The sequence below is a fragment of the Protopterus annectens genome, chromosome 8.part0 (assembly GCF_019279795.1).
Source record: "Protopterus annectens isolate FY-2018-M chromosome 8.part0, PAN1.0, whole genome shotgun sequence".
NCBI lineage: Eukaryota > Metazoa > Chordata > Ceratodontiformes > Protopteridae > Protopterus > Protopterus annectens.
The window spans coordinates 1,224,964,378-1,224,990,498 of NC_056741.1; the positions used below are offsets into that span (position 1 = coordinate 1,224,964,378).

Here is a 26,121-nt window from a genome sequence, read left to right on the forward strand (position 1 = left end):
ATCTTGTTCAATTTTTTTACATATCTTTACTCTCTTTTGTATAGCTGTAATCAATTTTAAGCCATCTCTTGTTTTTTAAACCATCTCTTGTATAGCTTTACAATTTAACAGGTTGTAAATACAATTTAATTCTAAACAATACAATAATAACCATTATGATAGCTATTAACAACTTGTAAAATATCTTATCCTGTCAGGTTTAATCCAGTTTACCAGTATTTCTAATACACTAATACCTGTTTTTCCCCCATAAAAGAGTTTTATCAAGAAGGAATGAGATATTTTTTCCTGTAGCTTTATTTTAGACTTTTATTATTTATTTTTATGTAGCTTTATTTCAGACCCTTGTTGTTTATTTTTTCTGTAGCTTTATTTCAGACCCTTGTTGTTTATTTTTCTATAGCTTTATTTCAGACCCTTGTTGTTTATTTTTTCTGTAGCTTTATTTCAGACCCTTGTTGTTTATTTTTCTATAGCTTTATTTCAGACCCTTGTTGTTTATTTTTTCTGTAGCTTTATTTCAGACCCTTGTTGTTTATTTTTTCTGTAGCTTTATTTCAGACCCTTGTTGTTTATTTTTTCTGTAGCTTTATTTCAGACCCTTGTTGTTTATTTTTTTCTGTAGCTTTATTTCAAACCCTTGTGCAGTGCTGCTTATACAGTCAGTGTAAAACTGAGAAAGTGCCCCTCCCCCTGTAGTACTTCAGCACTGCTTTCCTACCCTATGCTGTGAGAATAGAATGTTTGTCAGCCCAACACTATGGTTATACATTTATTTTATTAAATTATGAACTTTTGTCTGATTTGATAATTTTTTTCTGAGTCTGTAAGGGAAAAATGTCCATTCAGCAGATTCCTTTTCCAAGCCATGGTCATTTAGTATGACTGCTGATCACATATTACTAAACTCTATTTCTGCATTTAAGCAAGCCTTTTCTTTCAGCATATTTACAACATAATTAATTTCAGACTAATATTCATAAAATCTAACACCGGCCATTTGAGGTTTTCATAATAGCCAAATGGGCCATTTGGATGCATACCTTAAAAGCTGATAGCTACATCAGATTTGAGTGGGATAGATTGGATGCGTGTTTTGCCTGTTTCCTTTAAGGTATACTAACTTGGTTCTCATTGTGAATGATTGTCAAACTGAGCAAAAAATATAATAATAATAATAATCATTTCTTATCGGAGCAATATCTGGTTAAGTGACATGATCAAAATCCAACAGTAGGCAAATGAGGGCTGATAGAATCAAACTTTGTGCAACAAGAACAATAGATACTACCCAAAAGACTCTGTGTGAACTGCTAGACCAGGAGGGCTAATATTTCCAAGAGTTTTCTAAGATTTCTTTTCTGCCCTTAGGGCTTGTCAGGTTTGGCTAAATTTTCTTTTCTTAGTTTTCTGTTGCAAAATCAACTTTGATAAGTCTCTCCTTTTCCAATCTTATTTCTCTTCTGATTTAATCATACTTTGATGTCAATGTATATATCAGTAATATGATTTTGTTATCAACAAAAATTTTGGAAACATTAAAAAATTCTCCCTGCTGTCATCTGGTATTCCTACTAGCTTTGTTCAGAAGCCTTGAGCATGGCCATTGAAGGTATGGTAGCCCCCCCATAAAACACAAATACATGCACATACATGGACACACCCATATCACTCTTTCCATGATTTTACAGAACACGTCTGGTTTTACTTCCTATACCTGTCCTGTCCCTCACAACGTAAGGACTGTTAGTCAGTAATTCCAAACATCAGAATTTTACACTACTTGCTCTTCAGAAAATGCATTATGACCTGTTGCTCTATTAACTTTTTGCATGCCTTAGAATAATTTTTTAAAGATTATCCCTGATATCTAGTGATCCCCCTTCCTTACTTCATATTGTTCCAAACATCCTTCGCGCTGTACACTTCATTGTTCTATTAACTTTGTAGGAGGCTTAGGGTAGTATTTACAGAGCGTCCCTGGTAGCTAGCATTCCATCAGAAAAGGCACTGCAAAACATGTTGTTCTATTTATTAACTTTTTATATGTCTTAGAGTACTGTGAGAGGCAATGTAAGAAATTACTTTAACTAAAGAGGGTGGAGGATTCATGGAATAGTTTTCCTAAAGAGATGCGGGTACCTAAATGATAACATAATTCAGATGTGCTCAGGACACAGATGTACAGCTGGTCTCAAAGAGGACGAGAAATTATTTGATGGTATCATTAAATAGGATCTGTAGTATGCCCATTTCTTAGAGAAACGAGCAGACAAGGTGATCCATGATGTCTTACCTGCTATCAAGTCTGTTTCTTTTTGTTTCTACAATACAATAGTCAGCATGGTTTTCTTAGGAATCTATGAAGCAGCATCAGGCAGAAGACAGGCAGTCATATCACAGCCATGATTCTGTCGTTAGTCATAACTTTAAAAAGTAATCAATTTATTTATTTGTTCCCTTTATTTTTGCATGCACGTGACCATTTTTTTTCTTTTTTTCTTAGTTCTGTATGTAACTTTTGGATTCTAATATGTTTTAATTCACTGTACATGGTCTAGCATGTTTTTTATCTGACTATTTTTGTCATATTTGTTAACTCTAAATGTTTTTGTTTACTCTGTCATTTGATTACATTTGTTACATGTACTACTTGGAGCTTTTCTCCTCCAGCCTCTGCTGAAAAAGGGCTGCTGCCCAGTCAGAGTTACCCTGTTAACAAATGTCAAATAAATAAATAAATAAATAAAATAAAAACAGAGCAGCAGTCAGTCATATTAGACATCTGACATTATTAGGAATGATGTTATTGAAGGGCAAAGCCATGACTATGCCAAAGTGACCAAAGTTTGATTAGTTGCTCAGGTACTTGATGGGTGCAGGCAGAAATGATAGGTGTGCCTGTCCTGGGAGGTGGTACATGTACTTGGATGCCTTTTGTAGTTACTCCCAGGTGAATACCAGGGATATGCACAGGGCATTGTCCTCACAGGGGCACTGCTGTAACTACGTTGCCACAAAGGTGGGACAGTACGCCAGCAAGTCCCTTGCATGCCATCCCATGGGATGGATGGGTGCATGTAGGCATTGGGAAATTAATAGCAACATACTTAACTGACAACAGTGTAACATTGCCCAAAATTGCTATTCCAAGGAAGGCTAATCAAGCCTGGTAGACCCAGTGAATGTGGAAAGCCCCCTGGGCTGATGGCTAGCTGGAAGGAGTCAAAACTGATGAAAACAAAAAAGATCTTGCAATACTTGCAACTCTCTGAATAACTTAGAAAAAGTGCAAAGCTGAGTCTCACAATAACAGCCCAAACAATGTAGTTTTTTTGTCTTTATCATGCTATTACAGCTTAGATTTTATTTGATATAAAATACAGAAGTAAGACATAAGTACTAATTTGAAATAAACAGAATTTAGTCATAAACAGCAAGCAAATGTTTTTAGAGTGTGTGTGTGTGTGTGTGTGTGTGTGTGTGTGTGTGTGTGTGTGTGTGTGTGTGTGTGTGTGTGTGTGTGTGTGTGTGTGTGTGTGTGTGTTTCATGGGTTTACTGCAGACCAGCAAATCAAATCACATCAGAAATACTTAGTCCGGGGAGCTAATCCTCTTCTGCAACATCAACAAAACAGTTTAGAGGGGCAGGTATATCTTGCAGAGGATACCTCTGCTCTTATGCAGACTCTCCATGCACATAAAAAAGTTCATCCCTGTCCATATTTAAGGGCAGCTTAGATTTATGGATGGGAAGCAGAAAATTTACCTCAGAAGTGCTCCCTATACTATTAATGGGCACCTCCTAAATGCTTTATCCCATGCATAGGTCCCCTCAGCTTATCTGTGGCATGATCCAGTTATTCTCATTGGGGGTAATATATAATTATCAACAATGAGATGGGTAAAGTCACAATATAACTAAATGGGATCTGTAATTTTGAGTACAGAAAGGTAAATTGGCTTAAAATGGCCTACAAGGGCAGCTTGCCTAGTGCTTAACTATGAACTGATGAGCTTATTTATAAGCATAGAAATAAAATTCCCTGCTAGTGCCTCTATCAAATTCAGTTACTTCCTGCACTGTTATTGCAGAACAGTTTCCATCAGTTATGGTGTGTTGAAAGTTCTGAGGAAAAGATGAAGAGGAAGTGTGAAAAAAGTAAGAAAGTAGCATTCTATTTGGATGGTGCTGAAAGGCCAGGATGGGATGTAATGGAGGGGCATTGATGGGGTGTGAGGAGAACCTGTTTGCAGCAGGGTGCCATAGGGTCCTTTGTCTGTGATTCCATTTCACCTAAGGCCAACCCTTTTGACCACAGTCAAACTTCAGAGGTGTATATAGTCAATAAAGTGGCCAGAATAAATGAGTACTCAGGTTAGCTGTGGATGACCTTAGCCATTGTCTCATCATAAGTAAACAGTCACTGACCTACCATAATATAGCTCCATCTTATTCCAGCTAGCCTCTCCCATTCAGTTGCTTCCCAAAGCCCCCACCCCTTTCTTTGAAAGTCACCAGCCCCTGCTGCATTTGCATTTGATTGTTTTGCTAGATATTGTTTCAGACAAGTATAGTAAGATAGTAGTGGGTTAGGCTACATGAATACAGACAATTTTTGATGGGACATCTTTTTGATTTCTTGTCTGCTTAAACAGTCTCTATCTAGTTTGCCAATCCTGCTCAAGTCATCATGATCAACAAGTCCCTTTTTACCTAGCCATGCAGGTCATGCTTCTCTGTAGTGGAATTCCATTACTTCTGCTCATTTCTGTTAGTAATTGAATCAGCATCTTCTGAATTTTCACCTTGTTGTTTTCAGAGGCACAGCTCTACTGCTACCCAATTAACTGTCTGTGTCTTTGCTGAATAGCATTAGCTTGCTTGCACTCACATTGTAATATTACTTGTCATGACTGTTTTGTTTCTGTTGAAGTTCATAACTATTAATATGTGGACTTTTCAGCTCTCTCTTAGACTCATAGGTAAGTACTAGGCAAGCAGTCTGTAGACCATTGCAAACCTAGACAGAAAATCCTAGTCAAAATTTCCCTCTAGCCTCAAAGAGGGGAATTTAAGGCTGCCCATCCAGCTATCCTGGTTCACCTTGAAGGTGGCATGGGTGATACTCTACTTGACAGAAGTTTGTTCCAGAGGTGAGAGATATGTTGAGATATGATTCTATTATGCCAACAGGTCTTATTTATCTGCAGAGAATGGTTTAGTTCCTTTAACCAAGTATTTGACATACCATTAGTTCTGCAAAGGAATAGGAGATCAAATAGGGCTGGATGTTTCATGGCTTGAAAGGCTAGACATAGATCTCCAGGAAGGAGTCATACATACTGAGTACAGAGAAAGTTTTCCCAGTCCCTACTGATAACTAAGATTTTTGAGGCCACTGATCTTTCTGGATATGAATCTCTGAAGTATCTCAGGATGTTTATGTTTAGATAAGTACATGCCAAAAGGTGCATTATATTCAGTCATGGTTTTGATAAGATATGACTCAAGGGGAATGAAGACTTATTTGGATCTAGTGTAAATGCCTTTGGAAATTAGATGAGCCAGATAAGAGGTTTTCTGAACTACTCTTGAGACATGATGGTCAAATAATAACGAATTATCAACAAGAGTATCCAGATCCCTGACAACAGTGTCTGACTGGAGGGGTGCATCTCCTGTACATTAAGTGCAACTTTTTTGTTTAGCAAATTTAACTGTGCTACATTTTTTCATATTTAACCTGAGACCATTGTCCTTGCTCCAATTGTTAACATGTTCAAAGCCATGTTGGAGCAATTGTGAGTCAACTGAAGATCAAATAACAACACCCAATTTACTGTCATCTACAAACGTAGTTAAGCACAGGCCAGGAGTGCTGGCTTGAATGTCTGAAAAATATATGTTATAATAGGAGATGGCCCAAAATAAAGAAATGTGGTACACCAATGAAAACTTTTTTTTTTTTTTTTTTTGCTTTCAGAAGTGGCACCTGCTACTCTAACCACATTGGTTCTGTCAGGGAACCAGTTAGTTATCCACTGCACAATATAAGGATTTATATTAAGATTTACAAATCTGTCAGTAATGCCTACATGGGGAATAGTGTCAAAGGCCTTGGCCAGGTCTAGATATGTACTGCATAACCACTATCTCTTGCCTGTTTATTCTATGTACTCATTTACAAATCCAAAGAAAAAGAATCAGGAGTGACAATTAGACTACACCACCAAATACCTGTAATATTGTGACTGAAGTTGACAAAAATAGTTTATTCATCAGGTATGTTCTAAGACTAAAGTAATTCAGTAGCAATTTCCTGGTAGTACAATGTTGGCAGGTTAACAGCATGCATTGTAAAGGCAGATTGCTCATACTGTTCTGTATCTGTATGCTTCAATGACCCTTAATTTTCAAATGAAAAATATAAATACATTACATCTCTCAGTAACTAGCCCTTTGTTGGCTAATTTGTTTATATGATTAATAAAATTGACTAGGAAAAACATTAAAGCCTCAGTTTGCATCACTGACCAGGATTAGAGACAATATACTAATGCTCCAAAGAAAATGGCATGCAAATAAAATTCCAGTAAGTAAGCAGATAAATTGTTGCTGTAAACATAAAATTTAAGAGCAGAATATTGGAAAACAGACAACTAAAGGCTACAGAAAGTTACAAATGTAGTATTTATATGCAGACCGTAAAATAATTATAGTGCTGTGTGGCTTTACTAGCCTAAAAGAATAGAGGGCAACACAGAAAAAAATGTGAATACATATATAGTACATAATATTACCAAGGGCAAGTATTTATGGATTGTACAGCTTTAAAATGTTACTATTTAGTATCTCATGATTAGAAATTGTTTTCAAAATGCATCAAGTTGAATTATAATCTGTGTTGTAGCAAAATGATTACCAGAAATATACTATTGTCTACATATAAGTAAATTTATAGATTATAAATACATAATAAGTAGTGATGCAATGTGAAAGTAAGTTGTTGTTTGTATTTTCCCGGTTAGGGGTCGCCACAGCGGTCTGTTAATGATTGGCAGTAGATTTTCACAAACACTGAGGTGCCAGCTCAACATTTAACCTCAAAGGCACACCCATTTGCACATGTTTTTCAAACACCCACCCAACTGCAGGGAGGACATGCAGACTCCACACAGAAGGCACTCCCCGCACTCCAGCTGAGGATCGAACGGGAGAACCTCTTGCTGTGAGGCAACAACGCTACCGCTGCACCACCATGGATGCAATGTGAAAGTAAGTAATCTTGCTATATAACTGTTGGAATCAGGCAAGTAATTTATAAGCTACAACCCAATGATTCTGTGACCACACTATGAGTGTAAATTAAAAAGCAAACAATTGCAATACCAGTGTTCAGATATCTTCAGTCAGTAAAAAATGAGCCTGGTCACCTATCTTGGGGGAGGGTTAGGATTTCTAGGAAGGATTTCAATGATAGAAGGAGCTCGAACCCTGATGCAGAATCATGGTAGTGTATATCAACAGATCATCTTTGGCTTGTCAGCACTCGTATTCCATAATGGATTTAGGAGCAGGACAAGAGAGATGACAAAATAAAAAATACACCACCAGTAAGGACAATAGCATGTCTCAGCCTGGCTTATACCCCAGCAGGAATTTGGCAATGGTTAGCCATCAAGGAATAAATGTATTAGAAGGCCAAAAAAGACACCTGATTGTCTGGGCAGGAGGAGCCAAAAAAATGAGCACGAGTCCCAGCCTCATGAAGGCACTGAGGACATCCAGTGATGCTGAGCTACAGTTACATGTGTCACCAGGCTTTTTACAACATCCATACTGACGCGGTCATATGATAATAAGAAATGTTAAGTATTCATGGGGTTGGCTGCATAATAATTTTTTTCCATCTGAATTGCTACCAGGTGATTAACAAGCGAATACGACTGAGAATGGTCAAGTTATTTCACTGAAGTCCTTGGTGCACATTCTGTTAAGAGGAAGGTCAGTCTGTTGACCAGAGCTCTTAGTGAAAGAGTAGGATGAACAATGACCTGAACTGTCATATGCTGCACTGTGGCTAATGACAGCTACAGCCTATTGAGCAAATTGTCTTACTTTGTACCATTTGGTTAAGTAACTCCTCATGAAAAACTGTATATCGTAGAAGTTCTAAGAACAGCCAGGGAGAAAGCTGGTTATGTGAAAACAGGCTAATAATTTAAAGTCCACTAGAATTCTTCATATGACAAAATAAATTAATAGATAAATGAAAGCATTAAGAATGGAGGCTAAATCAAGACACCATTTCCTGAAAATTACAATTTAATGTGTTGGAAACCTTGACCCACATAACAATGAACAAGGTCTGCTAAACTTTAGCTTTCAGACTTTCATTATTCTTAGTGTTGTCTTATGGGCTTGTTTTCTAGAGATTCTTGAAGTTATATCATGCCAGCTGCAATGAATAACTAAGTGATATCATTATCATTAATCATGGCATTGACGTGTATAGATAAACAAAATCTACACGTGATATAAACATACTGCACACAGGAAATAAAATGTCAGTAAGGAACCGTAAAACATGAGATGCATGGCTACAAGCCCCTTTGGTGATAGTGCAGTAGATATGTGAGAACACAAAAAAAAGAAAAGAATATAAGTGCAAAACTATTTTGAAATGTTATAGGTATGAAGCGAAGAGCACATTTCCCATTTCCCAATAATCAGTCTCAAGTGAGTATTTCAGCATTTCTTATCAATAGTGTGGATATAAGTAATACATCCTATAGGTCAGGACAGCCTGTTGAGAGATAAAAATTGTACAGTCCTGATTAAAAATTCTGGTTTGTTTCACAGTGATGGCTTCAGTGAGATCCTTTTGGTTTTAGTAATATATTAAGTATGGTAGATGACCACAGTAAATTGTAGTATAATAACGACAGCTATAATGGCAATGCCAAAGACTAAAGCTGAAATATTTAGGTTTCGGGATATCAGTGATTTTCTCTGTGCTTCTTCAAGGTTTCCATAACTGATGGCATCACGAGTCTGAAAAAAAAAGAAAGAATAAAGAGTTGTCAGAAGTCTGAATTATTTTAAATGATGCATGAACTTTGTTATCATTTTATTTCTAAAATGCAGCTTAAAATGCATTGTTTTTATGATGCCTGAGGGACTGAAAGATATATATAGTAATTAGGACAGAGGCACAATGTGGTACCTAGGAGATACAGCTAAAGACCTGCTGCAGTTTCTACACAAGAATGCTAATGGCAGTCACTAGGACAAAAAGACAGAAGAATGTTAGACTGATTTAGGAATTCATTCATTATGGCACCTAGTCTGGTCTGGTCTGGCAGGGCAGGGCCTGCTCATGATGTAGACTCAATGAGAATATTTCTGATAAATAACTGTAAACAAGTCATACACTGCAGTTGCACATTTGAAAAAAAAACGTAGCTAAACAGAACACATAACTGCAGTTCATAAATTCATAGATTCATAGGTTAACAGTGTCCCAAATTAAGTAGATTTTACCCACATATCCAATGTAAAAAATGTACAATCAGTTTATCCGGACAGTTTTTAAAGGCTGCCAGGAAAGTACTCTGCTTGATATATAAGGGTAGTCTATTCCAGAGTATGAGGTTGCATTGATTAGATACCTGACATTCTGTCTAGTGTTATTGATATAGGTTTAGTCTCTAGAATGGGTGTTTGCTTTACCACTAGTTCTGTTTCCATGAAGGAGTTCAAAGGCTGCTGGGTCATTCATAACGCTGACCCAGCACTGAAGGGCAAGCAAAGATCACCCCTCAGGTGCTTGCAATAAACTCAGCATAGGGATAGTGTTTTTAGTGTATCTCACAAAACTTGAGATCTTTTAGTGAGGAAACATTGAGGTCTCCCGAGTTGATGTAGGTATTTAGCAAAGTGCATGCCAAACTGGGCTTTATATTCAATGATAGGCCAAATAAGGGAAGAATAAACTATGATGTGTGGGACGCCAAATGACAGATGAAGAAGACACAACCTGATGAGCAATACATGGCTGGTGGAAGCATGCCTGAGAAATTAGCCAGATTTATATTCTAAATAATTCATCTGAACTGTCTGCAAAGGAAAAAAAAGGGTATTGGTAGGTTAGAACACTGCCAAGTAGGCATAGTATCTATACGGTGGAACAGAACCCATCTAATTCTAAATAACCTGATCATAGTGTGGTGTGGAAATGGAAGTGGCTGTTTACCAGAAGTGTGAGTCTGAGAACTGATTCTGTGAGCCCCAGCACTTTACAAATAATAGCAAATTCCAAAACTCAGCATTATACCTGTAAAGTGCTTTTTTATTTATTTATTTATTTATTTTAAGGAGTGATTCATCCTCCTCACCCCTAATGTCCCCTGCTGCTTGTGTATACTAGCTGTAAGATAATTTGCTATAGCTTGGAGTTGGTGGAATACTCAAAGATACTACAACTTCATACTTTCATACATTAAATAATAGCAATTGTCCCCTCACTGTTTTTATTTATACATTCATTAACCAAGTAAGCCCACTTGACACAAGTTGTCCCTTTTTAGGGGTTGCTCAAAAGCACTGTCTGATTAAGTAATTTACACAGAGTCGCATTAATAAAATAAAGCTGTAAGGAGTGAAACCCCATATCTCAGCTACAAGAAGCAGATTATAGATCATAAGAATATGAAAACATTTAGAGATGCATTATAGACAATCCTTATATAATCATCATCATGTAAAAATATTTCCTGTGAAAATAGTCAGTAGTTAATAGAAGTAGGAGTGGGGAGAGGGGCAATTTTTTCTTGTCATTTTCAAAATGGGAAAATGTTCAAATAACTCAGAGCTTCTTAAAGTTTTTGTCAAGACACTAGTGCATAAAATATGAATCTATTGTTACAATTTTGACAAAAATGGCAGCTTTCAGACTGTATTGAATTAAATGCCACTTAGATGAGGCAAAAGCTTTTTCAAAGTCCAAAAAGAAAATATAGTCTTGGGGGACCAGGAGATTGTGAATGTGATCTTCATTATTTCTCCCCTTGGTAAAACCTGCTTGGTCTGGAAAAATGAGGGCTGACACATAACAGGCAATACAGGAGGCTAGGATCTAAGCTAAAATCTTTGTCAGTGTTAAAGAGAAAGATGGTCCTATACTTTGTTATAAGGAAGGGTTTGTTGTTGCCATGTTTAGGCAGAAATATAAGAAACAGACTCATTTAACAGAATTATACATCTCAGTATGAAAATCTCATTGTAACAGATCAAAAATAATAGGAAACTATTTCATGTCGGGCCATTTCTATCTACCAAAAAAAAAACATTTTTTTCTCTGTACACCATTTGTCCATAATTTTCAACACTTTTATTTCTACTTTTACTAAATTTCTGCTTCAGTGATAGTATAATATCATATTGCTTTTTCGGCATGAGAAACTGTATAATTCAGAGCAATCCAGTTGTCTGGCATGTCTTGCCAACATAGGAGACATATGTCACCCTTCAGGCACGAGCACACTCAGTGATATTCCCATATATTTTGCCAATTGTCACATAATACTCTGTTTTTTAGTTTCTACTTAGTAAGGCAGGGCAGCAATGTGACCATCTCCACCATACATCACATTGTTATTTATTTAGTTTTTATTTATATTTTTTAACTTTGGTAGAACACTGATTTAAGTGTCCAAGTGGAAAATTTTCAGTTTCACCTCAGGACTAAAAAGCAAAAAATTCTGAAAAGTCAATACATAATTATACACTGATGCAAAATAATGCAAAAAGTGAACAGCAACAGTAATTTCAAAAAAAAGGAAAAAAGAAATTATTAACATTTGATGTTGAACACATATGAGTTGTAAAAATATAACTTCTAAAATCACTTCTTTCATTTTTTTTTAATCTTTTTACCAACACCACATTCACAAAGTACACTACTGAATTTGCCTCACTAAGTTTTACACCAACTTCCACAATTATTATTGTACTGACAGCGAGGAAGACTAGCCTTTTAAAACAGTGCAAGATCTCCCTGTATGAAATATATTGAAACAAATATATGTTTTTTTTAGGTAAAGGTTTACAGTCAGTTCTTGACATTGATGGAGCTTGTGTTACACCTACTTGAGCACAGCAGCAAAAATTGGCAGGTGTTTGTCCAGTGTTGCTGGTTTCTTGTGTGTGTTTGTGTGTGTGTGTGTGTGTGTGTGTGTGTGTGTGTGTGTGTGTGTGTGTGTGTGTTTTATATATATATATATATATATATATATATATATATATATATATATATATATAGATATATATATATGGGTCTAGTACATATGGTCGAATGTATAAATCACCGAATTGCAAACAACCGAACACTAAGCAACGAAAACACACTAGTACGAAAATACATTCCATCGAATCACTAATCATCAAAAACAGCAGAGTGCAATTAGGTGGTAATCAGGTAATTTACACAGCCATTAAGGTTACAAGTATCAAATCATTACGCGTGAACTAGCACTACCATGCTAAGAGACATGGCTGATATGTGTAGGTTAGCGCCCGGTGTCCTGGGACAAGGTTACAAAACTGAAAAGTCTCAGCGAGGTGGAGAAATACTGGTATTAGATGGATATGTCTACCAGTTAGAGAAAAAGACTAAAATGCATAAATACTGGCATTGCAAGTATAAGATTACCGATAAATGTACAGGTAGAGCCATCACTGTCTCTGTAACCGATGGTGAAGAGCTTGTGAAATCCGTTGAGCATTCCCACACAGGTGAACCACAAAAAGTAGAGAAATATTGCATTAGAACAGAGTTGAAGCAAAGGGCATCCCTTTCCATAGATACACCATGTGTCACTGTAGACGATGCTATAGCCTCCACTTCCCTGGAATTTGCACCGTATTTGCCTAACACACGGTCCATGCTTCAGACTGTTAAGCATGTCTGTTCTAAGGGAAGATGTGGTGTAAATTGTACTGCATTAGATCGATTCAGCTTTGATGTCACCCAATTCCCACTTAAAAATGGTGTATTCCTAAAACAGTCCTATGAAGATATGAGCAATCATATCAAGGTGCTAGTGCTGACAACAGACGCAAATTTGCAAGACACGACAGCTACAAAGATATGGTTAATGGATGGCACGTACTTCAAAAGAGGTGCAGAATGTAGGCAATTGTACACCATTCATAGTGTTGTCAAGTACGGTGCTTATAGCAGGAGTGTACCCCAAATTTACTGCCTAATGAATAAGAAGTCATTGCATGCATACAATCTAATGTGGAGATGCATTTTTCAGTTCTTTAGTGACCGCAAACTACATCCAGAGATCTCATTTGTCTTGTGTGACTTCGAGCCTGCAGCCATTCAGAGCATAAACCGCGATATTAGTGGAGTGGTGTGCAAGGGTTGTTTCTTCCATTTTGGAAGAAACATTTGGCAGAAAATTCAGGGTTTGGGACTGGCTTCGCTATGCAACTCAGACATTCACTTCCAACAATGTGTCAAACAGTTGGCAGCCTTAGCTTTCCCACCAGAGGAAAAAGTCATGGACACATTTGTTATGTTAAAAGAGCAATTTCCTGTAGTGGGCAAGCCGCTCTCAAAGTATTTTGAGGACTGGTATTTGATAGGGAAGCCTAGATGCCTTAATACTAGGACTACAAATTCCCTCAGATTACCTCCACTCTTTCCTGTACAATTCTGGAACATCAGTGTGTTAAATAAGTTAAACCTGCCCAGGACCCAGAATGCTGTTGAAGCATGGCACAGGAGGCTTCACTGTATAGCAGGGAAGCATTTGTTTGATGTGTACAGCATTTTGCAAGCTATTAGCCATGAACAGAACAGGGTGGATGAAGTATGGTATAGGATGCCTGCTGCATTCCCACCTACTCCAAAGAAAAGGGCCCTTATTCATCAGCAAGAGCAATTCCAGACTTTGTTCTCCAATAGAGAAGAGTATACTCCCCTTGATTATGTGAAAGCAATTGCTAATCTTTTGCAAATATGAATGGAACGGGACTCTACACTTCATTATCTTGTTAAAAAAAACATATTAGTAAAGCTTTGTGACCTGAATTGTGTGTTTATGTCTTTCTGTGCTGACAGTTGCTGAAGGTACCTGCCGTTGTGTTCTCTTTTCGGTGATGAGTGATTCGGTGGAATGTGTTTTTGTAGTAGTGTGTTTTCATTGCTTAGTGTTCAGTTGTTTATAGAGAGAGAGAGAGAGAGAGTTGGGGGGTTGGGGGTAGACAAAAGAACCCACATTCCTCATTTTCAAACATTTTGAAAGCAGTTTAAAAAACAAAACAAAAGTACGCTGGCACTGGATCAAGTACTTTATTGATTAATCACTTTCATTTATTAAAACAGAACTTCATCATAATAATGATGTTAGGATTTTTACCAAAAGGGATAGCAGACTAGCCTGCTCACACAGTTATCAAATAGAGAAATAAATAAATACATTTAGAAAGCTACTACATGTTTTTGTATCTATGGCATTTGGAAGAATGGCAAACAGATGCTTTTAATGGTAATCACCAAGTGTAGTACCTCGCAGGATGCGTAGTAGCAAATCCCACCCCAAACACGCCTCCAGTCGCACGGGCCCCACACCCGCATAAATATTCACATCGCCACTGCGTATCAAGTCAGAAAAACAAGAATTAGACTTGAATACTCACAGAGATGCAGTCCGAGTACTCCAATTACCGTGTTATTATTTTTGCGCTTACTGCCGCTGCATAGGCTGATGCCTAGTAGGTTTTGGACTTTGTTTGTGATTGCACAGTATGTAGAATGTGGAAATCTGCATTATTATTTTAGCGATGAATGCCAGTTATTACTTGTGTTCTTTTGGACTTTGTGTAGTGATTTACTTATCACTTGTGTTTTGGGAACGTTATATTCTTTTGGACTTTGTGTACTATACGCAGTATAACTGTTGTTTTGGGAGCGTTAGTAATTCCGGTTGTTTTTGGGAACATTTGTGTAGTGATTTACTGACTAGACACAGTACCAAGACTGTGGAAATTAGGATGCCTGTCACTCAAACTCATTTTTCCCCTGCCAATCAGTTAGGCCATGCCGAAAGCTGCGCAGAACTACCTGCGAGGTACTACACTTGGAGATTACCCTTTTAATATTCTTTAGGAGAAGTTTACGCAGATATTTTATTTTATTTATTTTATTTTACATTTGTTGACCGGGCTAGTCCAACTGGATACATGTCCTTTTTCAGTGGAGGCCCAAGGAGAAAAGCTCCAAGTACACAAAACATTTAATATCACAAGTTAGTTAGATCAACAGTACAATAATGTATCACAATACATTAGGAAAAATAAGATTGGTACATAGCATAATGGGCCTTAATTATATTCAAATGATAAGAAGGAAAATACTAGAGAAGAGGTAGGGAAATAAAGGATAGTAGAGATATCTTCAGGATAAGACAACACTTGAAAGGATAGTTAGGTAGGTGGGTTAGGTAGAGAAGCTAAACAGTAAAAAAGGTCAGTGAGTAAAGCAGTTCTAAGAAATAAGTTTAAATAAGAAATTTTGAAGGAAAAACAGGGTAGTACTTAGGAAAAGAAAGAGAGGAGAGATTAGTCAGGGTTATTACAAGAACATAACCAGTGGTTGGAGAGGAAATGTTTAAGGTTAGATTTGAATAGAGGGAGAGATGTAATAGCTGTAAGGTCAGTAGGTAAGTGGTTCCATATTTTCCCAACAAAGTTAGAAAAGAGAGAGTCTCCTGCAGAGTTATAAGAGAAAGACGTTTGCATCTGCATTTTATTAGTAGAGCGTAACTTTTTTAAGTTAGAATATGGTGTTATGAGTGTGGAGAGAATTGGGGTGTTATTGGGTTGATGAAGGACTTTATGGGCAATAACAAGTTGGTTGAATTGTAAAAGGTGAGGTAACTCTAGCCAACCTAGTTGTTTAAGGTTCTGACAGTGATGTGTCCTATATGGTGAGTTAGTGGCAAACCTGGCAATGTTATTATATGATTTAGCTAGTTTCTTAAGATTGTTTTGAGACAAGTTGGTATAAATGGGGGAGGCATATAATAGGGTAGAGATTAAGTGAGTTCTTGCAATTGTAGTTCTGGCTAGTGGAGTAAGAAATTGTTTGATTCTGTACAGGGATCCTAGTTTTTTGTTAGTAGATTGTATTGTAGTGTGTATGTGAGTGTTGAATTTTAGTTGGTTATCTATTGTGATACCAAGGAGTTTGGTGGTAGTCTCAGGAGATATAATGATACCATTATTAGATTTCAAGGTAAACTGAAGAGGGGGAGATGAGTGTGAGGATGTAAAGAGTAATAATTTGTTTTTTTTTTGGGTTGAGGAGAAGACAATGGTTTAAGAACCATTTTTCTATAGTGGTGAACGATTTTTGTGTGAGAGAAAGAAGTTCAGTTTGGGAAGATGCTGAACAAATGATTGTGGAGTCGTCAGCATATTGTATGCAGGTGGAGAAGGGAACAGAGAGATGAAGATCATTGATAAAAATGGAGAATAGTAGTGGACCTAGGATAGAGCCCTGTGGGACTCCTAGGGATGTAGGAAGGAGTTCAGAAAGATTATTCTGCCAGAGTACAGCTTGTTTTCGGTTATCCAGGTAGGATGTAAACCAGTTCAGGGCAGAATTATCAAGAGATAGGGACTTTAGAAGGTGAAGTAGAAGTTTATGGTTGACCATGTCGAAGGCCTTAGAAAGGTCTACAAAGAGTGCTGACGACAGGGAATTATTGTTGCGATTTTTGTTGATACAGTTGGTAAAAGAAAGAAGGGCAGTGGTAGTACTGTGGAAAGGACGAAAGCCATGCTGACAGTTGGATAAGAGATTATGGTGGATAAGGTGGGAAATTAATTGTTTATGGATACATTTTTCCATAATTTTGGCCAGTGGAGATAGTAGAGCTATGGGACGGTAGTTTGAGTAATCAGCAGAATCACCTCCTTTGTGAATAGGAATAATATGTGAGATTTTCCAGATAGATGGAATAGTACTTTCTTTAATTGTTCTATTAATAAGTATAGAGATGGAGTAGGCAATAGCTGTGGCACCTAGTTGAAGGTATTCCCCTGGTAAATTGTCAGCTGAGGGGGTAGAAGGTTTAAGTTTTTGAAGTAAGGAAGAGATATAGGAGGTGGATATAGGTTCTAGGTGGAATGGAGGGGGTGTGGGGTTGGTAGCGGGCAAGTTGGCAGTATCTGGATTTTGTTGATTAGCTAAATTTTGTACAGCTGAAGTAAAGAAAGTATTAAAAGCATTTGCTGTTTGTGTAGGGTCATTAGTGTTGGAGCCAAGAGGATGTGGTGTGTCTAGTTTACCTGGGGATATGAGCCTGTTAATAGAAGTCCAGAACTTCTGAGGTTGTTGAATGGAAGATTTTTGTAGTTGGATATAGAAGTTCTTTTTGTCCTGTAGGATAGCTTTTTTTGTTATGTTTCTTTGTTGCCTGAAATGTTGATGATCAGTTATTTGTTTCGAGGTGCGCCATTTTGCCCAGGATTTATTCCTAGATAGGATAAGTTTTTTAGTCTGGCTTGTGAGTCATACTGCTGGTTTATTTTTCACTCTGATGTTACGCATAGGGGCATGATGGTCAAGGATTGTAAGGAAGGTATTATTGAAATAGGATACTGCTTCATTTATTGGAAGGGACTTGAGAGGTTCCAGTTACAGTGTTTAAGTTCGTTTAGGAACAGTTCCTGGTCAAAGTGTTTTTTACTGCGTGCAGTTCTAACTAGAGGGGAAATATTAACATTTGTTTTATGTCTAATTATGTATATTAGAGAGTGGTCGCTAAGGTCATCAGGTAGGGTTCCTGTTATATAATTATCCTGTGGACAATTTGTTAGTATCCAGTCTAGGATACTTTCTTTGTTATTAGATTTGTTGATTCTAGTTCCAGAATTAATGAGCTGTGTAAAACCATGCAAATTGATCAGAGGATTGATTGGTATTATTGCATAAGTTCCAGTCAGTGTTAACGTCTCCTAGTAGTAAGGTTTCTTGTGGGTAATTGAGGGAAAGACAACTTAGTAGGTCTTCTAAGTTATTTTGATTGTTACCTGGTGGGAGATATGTGCAAATGATGTTAACTGATTTCTGGTTGTTTAGTTGTAGTTTTGAAATAATTATTTCTGCATTGTTATCAGAATGTAATTTATGGTTTATTTTGTTGATTTGTAGTCCTGCTTTATAAAGTATTGCTACACCCCCACCTTTTTTTTTAATGCGGTCCTGTCGAATGATATTGTAACCCGGGGGAATAATTTCCATATCTAGTATTGTTGGTTTAAGCCAAGTTTCAGTTAAACATAGGATGTCGAAATGGTGAGCTTCTAGGAGAGCATGGACTTGAGTAATTTTGTTGCAGATACTACGAATATTAAGATGGGCAATTAAGAGTGATTTAGAGGATTGGGCTGATAAAAAGGGGATTGAATGAGACTGTTTACTGTTAGAATAGGATGAGTGAAACTTAGGGCCTGGGTTAGGATGAATGTCTCCATCTATTAGGGAGTGGAATAGAGTAAAAGTGTGATATTGGATAGTTTTAGAGTAATAGTTAAGTAACTTTCGATTGTTAAGAATAGAATATTTAATATGAGTAAGTCGATGGTATTTAGCTTGGGTGTAGCAGGGGTTGGAGGTGGAATTAGAGAAGCTTATGTGAGAGACAGGAAGAGATATAGTAGCACCTTTGGATTGGATGAACAGAGTGTTGAGAAGGGGATGTTCATAGAAGGTAAGGAAGTAGGTTGTGGTAAAAGAAGTCAGCAATGAGAATGCTAGTACATATTGGTATAGGTTAGGCATGATAAGAAGAGGTAAAAATAAGTATAGGTAGAGATAGGAGGAAAAGGGGCTATTACCTGTGAGAAGGAGTTGAGATAATAGGGGGAGGATCTATATCCAGTGGATATGGAGATATGAGAAAGGTGTGGTTAATAGCAAGTGAGTGGTTGGATGGAAAATAGAGGGGGAGTGGTTAAGAGGGTATAAAGGTAGACGCACTGGGGGCGGGTGGGAATTGGGCGCAGGGTAGGGGAGCAGAGTGAGCCCGAAGGGCGAACGGAGCGGGAAGATACCAGAGGGCAGAGTACAGCAGGAAACAATCAGTGAATGGGAAGAATTAACAGGTACGTCAGTGGGTTAGAGAGATAGTGTGAGTTAGCTAATGTGTAGATATATAATATGTAGAAATACTGGTGTCTAAAGTAACAAGGTAAGGTAAGCGAGGGTAGGTTAAAAAGCAGATCTGGGTGAAGTTATAGTTAAAGGACAAATGGGAAAGGATGAGGGATTCAAAAGATAAGCATATGAGTGGAAAAAAGAGGAGTAGCAGCAGAAGAAATTATAAGGGTGCCACCTTGTGGCCAGTTATGTAATTGCAGAGGACAGGCACCAGAGCAGGGGGCTCGACACAGGTTGGGAGAGGATTAATTGTGATGTGCAGGCGAACAGAAAATGATTGAGGAATAAATATGTATAAAAAATAAATAGTGGTATATATGGGGGTGGGGATTTGTTGGCTGCTGGTAATTCAGGAGGGATGCTTAACTAGAGATACAAAAGTAGATATAGTCTGATCAAATAAGGAAACAGAACATACTTAAAATATTGTATTAACTAGGTTTCACTGGGTAGTGAAGGGTATGACCACAGTAGATGAAGTTCCGTAAATTCCAGGAGGTTGGTAGGCAGGAAAAACTTTGCTTCAGTTTATCAATTGACCACTCTATTATAAGGTAAAGAGAGAGAGAGAGATTGTGAGTGAAATAGAGCAAGGATTGAAAGCAAAAATAGGTTACAATGCACCAGAAATCGTTAGTAACATCAGCGTTTCATTCTTGATACAAATCATTCAAGCAATAGGGCAGAGAACACCTCAAGACCATATAATAATTAACAAGACAGATAGATTAATATATATAGCTAAACATTCTTTTACACTATTTTACTCACAAGTATAGAATAGAAACATAAAAGTCATTGTTAAAGTGAGAAACAAATAATAGTTGTCCGCTAGTGTGATCAAACATCCCACATTGCCAAGTAAACTTATCAGAGGGGGCTCTAATTATAGTATTAGGAAGGCTAATTACAATGGATACCGACGTAGAATACACTAGAGTATCCAATATCCTGTATATAAGAAGTACAAGGGGATATCACTCCCAGCGCCTGGCGTTATACATTAATCAGTAAAGAATCCAGGTAGGACTCAACATATAACCCTAGTAGCAGAAGAAATAACTATTGTTTTTTCAAGCAATTAGGGATCAGAGATGGGACTCAAGAATTCCAGAAGAAAATACTAGGTATTAACAGATAATAATTCCAGATTTGAGGAGAAGGGGTTGACCGTTAAATCAAGCCACCAGAGATCAGTATTCTCAAATAGGGTTTAGTTGGGGCTCTACGCTTAGGCAGCCACACTCGCGTAATACAAATTCAGCGATGTTATAAGTTTAGCACGCCCCCATGCTCACGCTACTTGGGTCCATAAAGAATTAAAATGCTTGTTTAAAAGTGTCTAACAGGTGCATCAAAACTAAACTTATTGAAGTAATGATGCACAATGAGATTCCAGCAAAATGCTCTTCAAAAGCAATAACTGAAACACTTTGAAGATATGCTCAGATGATAAAGGACATGTTAGCAATTGTATGTGGTTATGAGAGATTTTATTAACTGTCCATGAAATGCAGTTCCTAGCAAACACTGGCCTCAAGTCTCTACAGACTATATTGAGAAAAACAGTAAGTAGTACTGCAGTGAGAGTTCAAAGACTGTTGAGGGGCATGCAGAAACATTTCAATGACAAAGCAGAAAGAAGGAAAAGAAATGTATAGTTCTGACGGTCTGTCAAAAGCACACATTATAGCTGTAGTCTGTCAAAAGCACACATTATAGCTGTCATTTGAGACTGAGCTTTATCTAAGCTCAAATGAATATTTATTACTACTCAGGTTTACCAACTGCAACCTACGAAATAAAGCAGATGTAACATGTCTCACTGAAAGATGAAATGTTACTGCAGCTAAAATCATAGTAGGGGAGAGAGAGATGACTGAGAGAACAACTGGACGACTGGTCAATATTACAGATTTTTGGTAAAATAAGATGTGAAGCACATACCCAGTTGTTAAAATGGGAAAAATACAAAACTGAAGCTTATCACTGATTGCCCAGCAGGGCAAGGCTCTTTATTCTCCCCTCACCAACCAAGCGACTAAGCAGCTCACCCTACTATTCAGGCATGACCAAAGGGCAACTTCAGGTGCACTCTCCAGTCCAGCTGGTGAATCTGGGTATCCTGAGACAATGTTACAACTGCCTCATGTACACAAGACAACCCTCTCCTCCTACCACAAAACACTAACATATGCGAGAGATGCAATTATACAGCCAAACTGGAAGCTAAGCTGTCTCCACCCAAGACTGGAACAGACAGTCAAGAGAAGGTTAACACTTGCACCACACCTCCAGCTGCACACAGACCTACTAAAACAGCACTGGAAAAATATACACATAAATACACAAAATCATACTCGGAGGCTCTAAATAAAAACCTGCAAAAGCATCAGAGACCTCCAAACCAGACACCCAAACAACCTGCACTTCCCGTCACAAACCAGACAACACATAAAACACAAAATCAGTGTGCCGCACAATCACAGCCCTTAAGGCGAAATAACATACCTAACACATTAGTAATAGGTGACTCTATAGTCAGGCACACTGACGTCCCACTCACTAGGCTGGACAAGCAGAAGGTTACTGTTAGCTGTCTGTCGGGAGCCAGAATCTGCCACATAACACAAGCACTCAGGTCACTCCAGAACAAGTACAAATATGACTCTGTCATTGTTCATGTTGGTGTGAATGACCTGAGACATACCTCCCTGGACTATATGAAAAGAGACATGGAAGAGCTCTCTGATCATGCAGCCCAGGCTGGTATGACCCTGACCCTGAGTAGCATCCTGCCCTCACTAAGAATGATACCTCAGTATAAAGAAAAAATGATCAATTTCAACAATTGGCTAAGCTTCTGGTGTCATTCAAAGGGGATCCAGTGTCTGTCAGCCTGGGATGACATGCTCGACAAGCCATGTTGCTTCACAAGAGATGGCTTGCACCTGTCACCCCTAGACTTTCGAATACTTGCCAAGGCTCTTGCTGCCCCCATAGTGCCTTTTTTAGGCAAGGCTCAAAAGTCAAACCCACCTCCGTAAGCAGCACAATTAACAAAAAACTAAGGGTTATGCTACTCAATGCCAGGAGTTTAAATCTCAAAATGCATGTGCTCGAGGCACTCCTCAGTATGGAGAACGTTGACATCTGTGCAGTAACTGAAACCAGGTTCAAGGCTCCAGAGAGCACCCCAGCAGTACCAGACTACAACTCGTATCACACATTTTGGCCACAGAACACAGACTGAAACACAAAAGGAGGGGGTATATCCATATTCATCAAGGATACCTACACCTCCAGGTTAGTGGCGCAGCATGATATCTCTGAGATCATCCATGTGCAACTAACATCGGGCAGATCTGCAATGCAAATTATGACCTGCTACAGATCACCCTCCATGACCCAGGACCACCACTTCACCTTTCAGGAGACACTGGAAAACAGGAAGGCCCTACCGAACACCCTGATATAGGGCAATTTCAATTACCCCACCATTCACTGGGAAAACTACTCGGGTACAAATTTCCAGGCACAGCGCTTCCTGGAATTCATCAACTCAAACACCCTGGATCAGCTGGTAAACTCCCCTACCAGAGGTGAAAACATATTGGACCTGGTCATCACCGACATGGGCAACAGGTGTTTCACACCGGAGGTCAACCCATCACTGGTTAGATCAGGCCATAAACTAATCACTCTGGATGTCCACACCCCACATCACCTCCAGCTAAGGAAACCACAGTAAAAAACTTTTCTAAAGCAAACTTCACCTTACTTAAGACAGAGGTGGTAAGTTTCACAGCCCCCACGCTAAAGGATAATGCTGCCCAAGATGCAGAAACCTTTACAAATGCACTCTATGAGGACCTACAAGGATGCATGGATTGTGCCATCCCTAGCAAAACCAAGACTCACTCCTCTAAGAGAAGGAAACTAGTTTGGTGGACCCCTGCAATAAACAGGCTATACAATAGAAGGAGGAAACTAGTTCAGAAAAAAAGCAAATCCCAAGAAGGAAAGACATCCCTGATCAGTATCAGTAAGAAACTAAGGTCCCTCATGAAATCATCCAAGGCTAACGTCGAAAGAAAAATTGCTTAGAGGTAGAGCGCTTGAATGATATGGCGCCAAAAAGTTTTTAAATTTGTTATCAGCTGTTAGTTTAATGGTTCTGAAGAAGTCTGTAATATGCAGATGAAAGCGCTTGACCGTTTTATGAGCTTGGAGTGTGATTAAAATTTATATCTTACTTGTTCGAGTCGAGCTTCACTTGTACCACTAAGTCTAGTTGAGAGATTATCTGTCTCTCGTGTTATTAATTCAGTTGTTGGCTGTGCGTTGTAGGCTTATAAATGCCCTCAGGCAGATAGCCTAGTACCTACCTATGAACCTATGAACCTAAGAAAAGAAACATGCAGAAACAGTGCACATGATTCCATCTAGTGGTCAAAGGTTGATATGTAGACACAGAAAATAGGAAGCAGATACAGAAAAGATTTACAATTTTATTCCACACTGTGGTCCAGAGATACCAAGAACCAATGGGAAAATAAGGGAAAAAGCTGCTTAAAATGAAAAGCCAACACTGCTTACTAGCAATGGATTGTAATTCAAAATATTTTAAATGTATTTACATTGATGTGAGATTAATGAGAAGCAACAGCAGCCATCATGCACTTCGCATCCAGAGTTGCACTGTATGGGACCCCAGACCAGCTGATTCAGCTTTACTAGAGAATTTTATAAATATGTATAAAACCGAAACTGTGCCCTCAAATTCCATATTTGCTCAGTCAAAAAGAACAGTATAAAGAATGATACAAACCACAAAAAGTATGGTAAAAAAGGCAAAGGAGGCCAAGACAAATCCCTCTGTTATCCCACAGGATCTTAGAGACATACTACTTGATGGCATAGGAGTGCTCTCAACACATAGGCAGCAGACTCAAGACAAAAATCTTAGAAATGCACTTGCTACTGTAGCCAATGATAGCACACATGTCTGTATAACAGTATTTCAAAAAAATCAAAGTAGACAGAAGCAGGATTTTGGGTGAGCTGCAGGAGGAGAACTGCACAAAATCCGGTGGGGGCAGGCACATAGTATGCAACATGATAAGACCTGTATTCCTGTGATGGTAAAGTTAAACACAATGCAGAACATATTTTGTATTATCAGAACCAAACAGAGAGATATAGTTGGAAAAGGCAAATACTTCTTAGAACATGGACTAATGGCAAAAAGGCAGAATGCTTCCTATGTAATGAACCTCATGAAGGAAGCCCAAAGGATTCAAAGACTGTCACAAATAGCTTTGTACAAAGGAAGAAACTAACTCTTATGCTGTATAATGTGATATCTAACAAAGATCATTCGCAGGTGTATGTGTCTCTAAACTGGTGCATGTGAAATAATTCCTGCTTTAAAACTTCAGCTTGGCAAGCTAAGAACTTGGTTATATTCAACTGGACGTATAAGAGAATTTAAGTACCTTTTTATGCACTTTTTCTTTTAAAAAATACAGTATTTAAATTGATTTAAACTGTGTATGAAGGAGTGTTGAAGGAATTTTTAACTGGTTATTCTGCTCTTCAGTTATTCACACCCACCCGCCTTGTTTTTGTTTTGGTGTTAATCTTAGTGGCATTGAAACTGCCTGCCCCTCAGCCTGCCTCTGGGCCCATCTCATTTGCTCACTCAACTGAGTGCAGTGAGATCATATTCTGATTTCAGGCACTCCTACTGTGTACAAAGAGAGCATCTGGGAAATAGAAAAAAAATTAAGCTTATTTCCTGCCTTTCTTGTTAAGTGGTACAGACTATTTGTAGGCTTCTGAGCCCCCAAGCCCTTCTGTGTTTGAGGGAAGCCTTCTAGCTTTTTTTTTTCTTATAACTAGCCAGTTTTCTAGTTTCAGCACTCAAATCTGTTTCTTTGATCTCAGCACTTGTTCAGAAAAAAAAAATTTCATCTGCTTTTACTGTACTTGTGTTTTTACCTACTTCTTTTACTTTTGCATCATCTTAAAATACTCAATTGTATTTATTACTGCTTGGTGTAACTCATTCTAAGCCTTTTGGTTTAAACACTTGGGCTTCGGACCAGTTAGTTGTTTTGCACTGAGAGGTTTGTGGTCTGCACTGTTGTGGCAGAACAGGTAGCTTACATCCTTCTAGGTTGAGAACTGCTGATTGAGGGCTCAGTGTCTGTTATTCTAAAAGTGTATTAATTCTGGTTTAAGCACTTGGGCTTTCAAGCCAGTTATTTTACATTAAGAGGGTTCGTGGTCTGCACTCTTGTGGGAGGAGAGGCTGGACTCTGCCCTTCTGAGCTGGGAATTTCTGGTTAAAGGCTTATAGTGCATGCATATCTGAACTGTTTCTTACTGAAGTTGGTGCGCCTTGTTTGCTGTGGCATAGACTGGATTCGGGCCTGCTGGATCTAGCTTTGTTTGTGTAACTTGAGCACTAATCCAGACATTCTCTAAAGTATTCAATGGTATTTATTACTGCTTGGTTGTAACTTGATTAAAGTGTAGCTATCATTCAAGTCTTTTGGATTAAGCACTTGGGCTTCAGACCAGTTGTTTTACATTAGGAAGGTTTGTGGCAAGCACTGTGGTGGCAGGACAGGTAGCTTTCATCCTTCTAAGTTGGGAACTGCTGATTGAGAGCCCAGTGTCCAAGTGTATTAGTTCTGGTTTAGGCACTTGGGCTTCAGGCCAGTTATTTTACATTAAGAAGGTTCGTGGACTGCACTCTTGTGGGAGAAGAGGCTGGACTCTGCCCTTCTGAGCTGGGAATTTTCTGGTTAAAGGTTCATAGTGCCTGAATATTTGAACTGTATCTTACTGAAATTGGTTCACCTTGTTT

General features: G+C 38.2%; 1 protein-coding gene across 1 annotated transcript in view; it reads right to left on the reverse strand.

Moving 5' to 3' along the window:
* Positions 1-6,261: 6,261 nt before the first annotated feature.
* The window catches only part of LOC122809321 (interferon-induced transmembrane protein 1-like), a 141,176-nt gene continuing 121,316 nt past the window's right edge, over positions 6,262-26,121 (reverse strand). Inside the window, exon 2 of the mRNA XM_044080721.1 lies at positions 6,262-9,058. Within this exon, the coding sequence (XP_043936656.1) occupies positions 8,906-9,058 (153 nt within the window). The 3' untranslated portion in view covers positions 6,262-8,905. The remainder of the gene's footprint in view (positions 9,059-26,121) is intronic.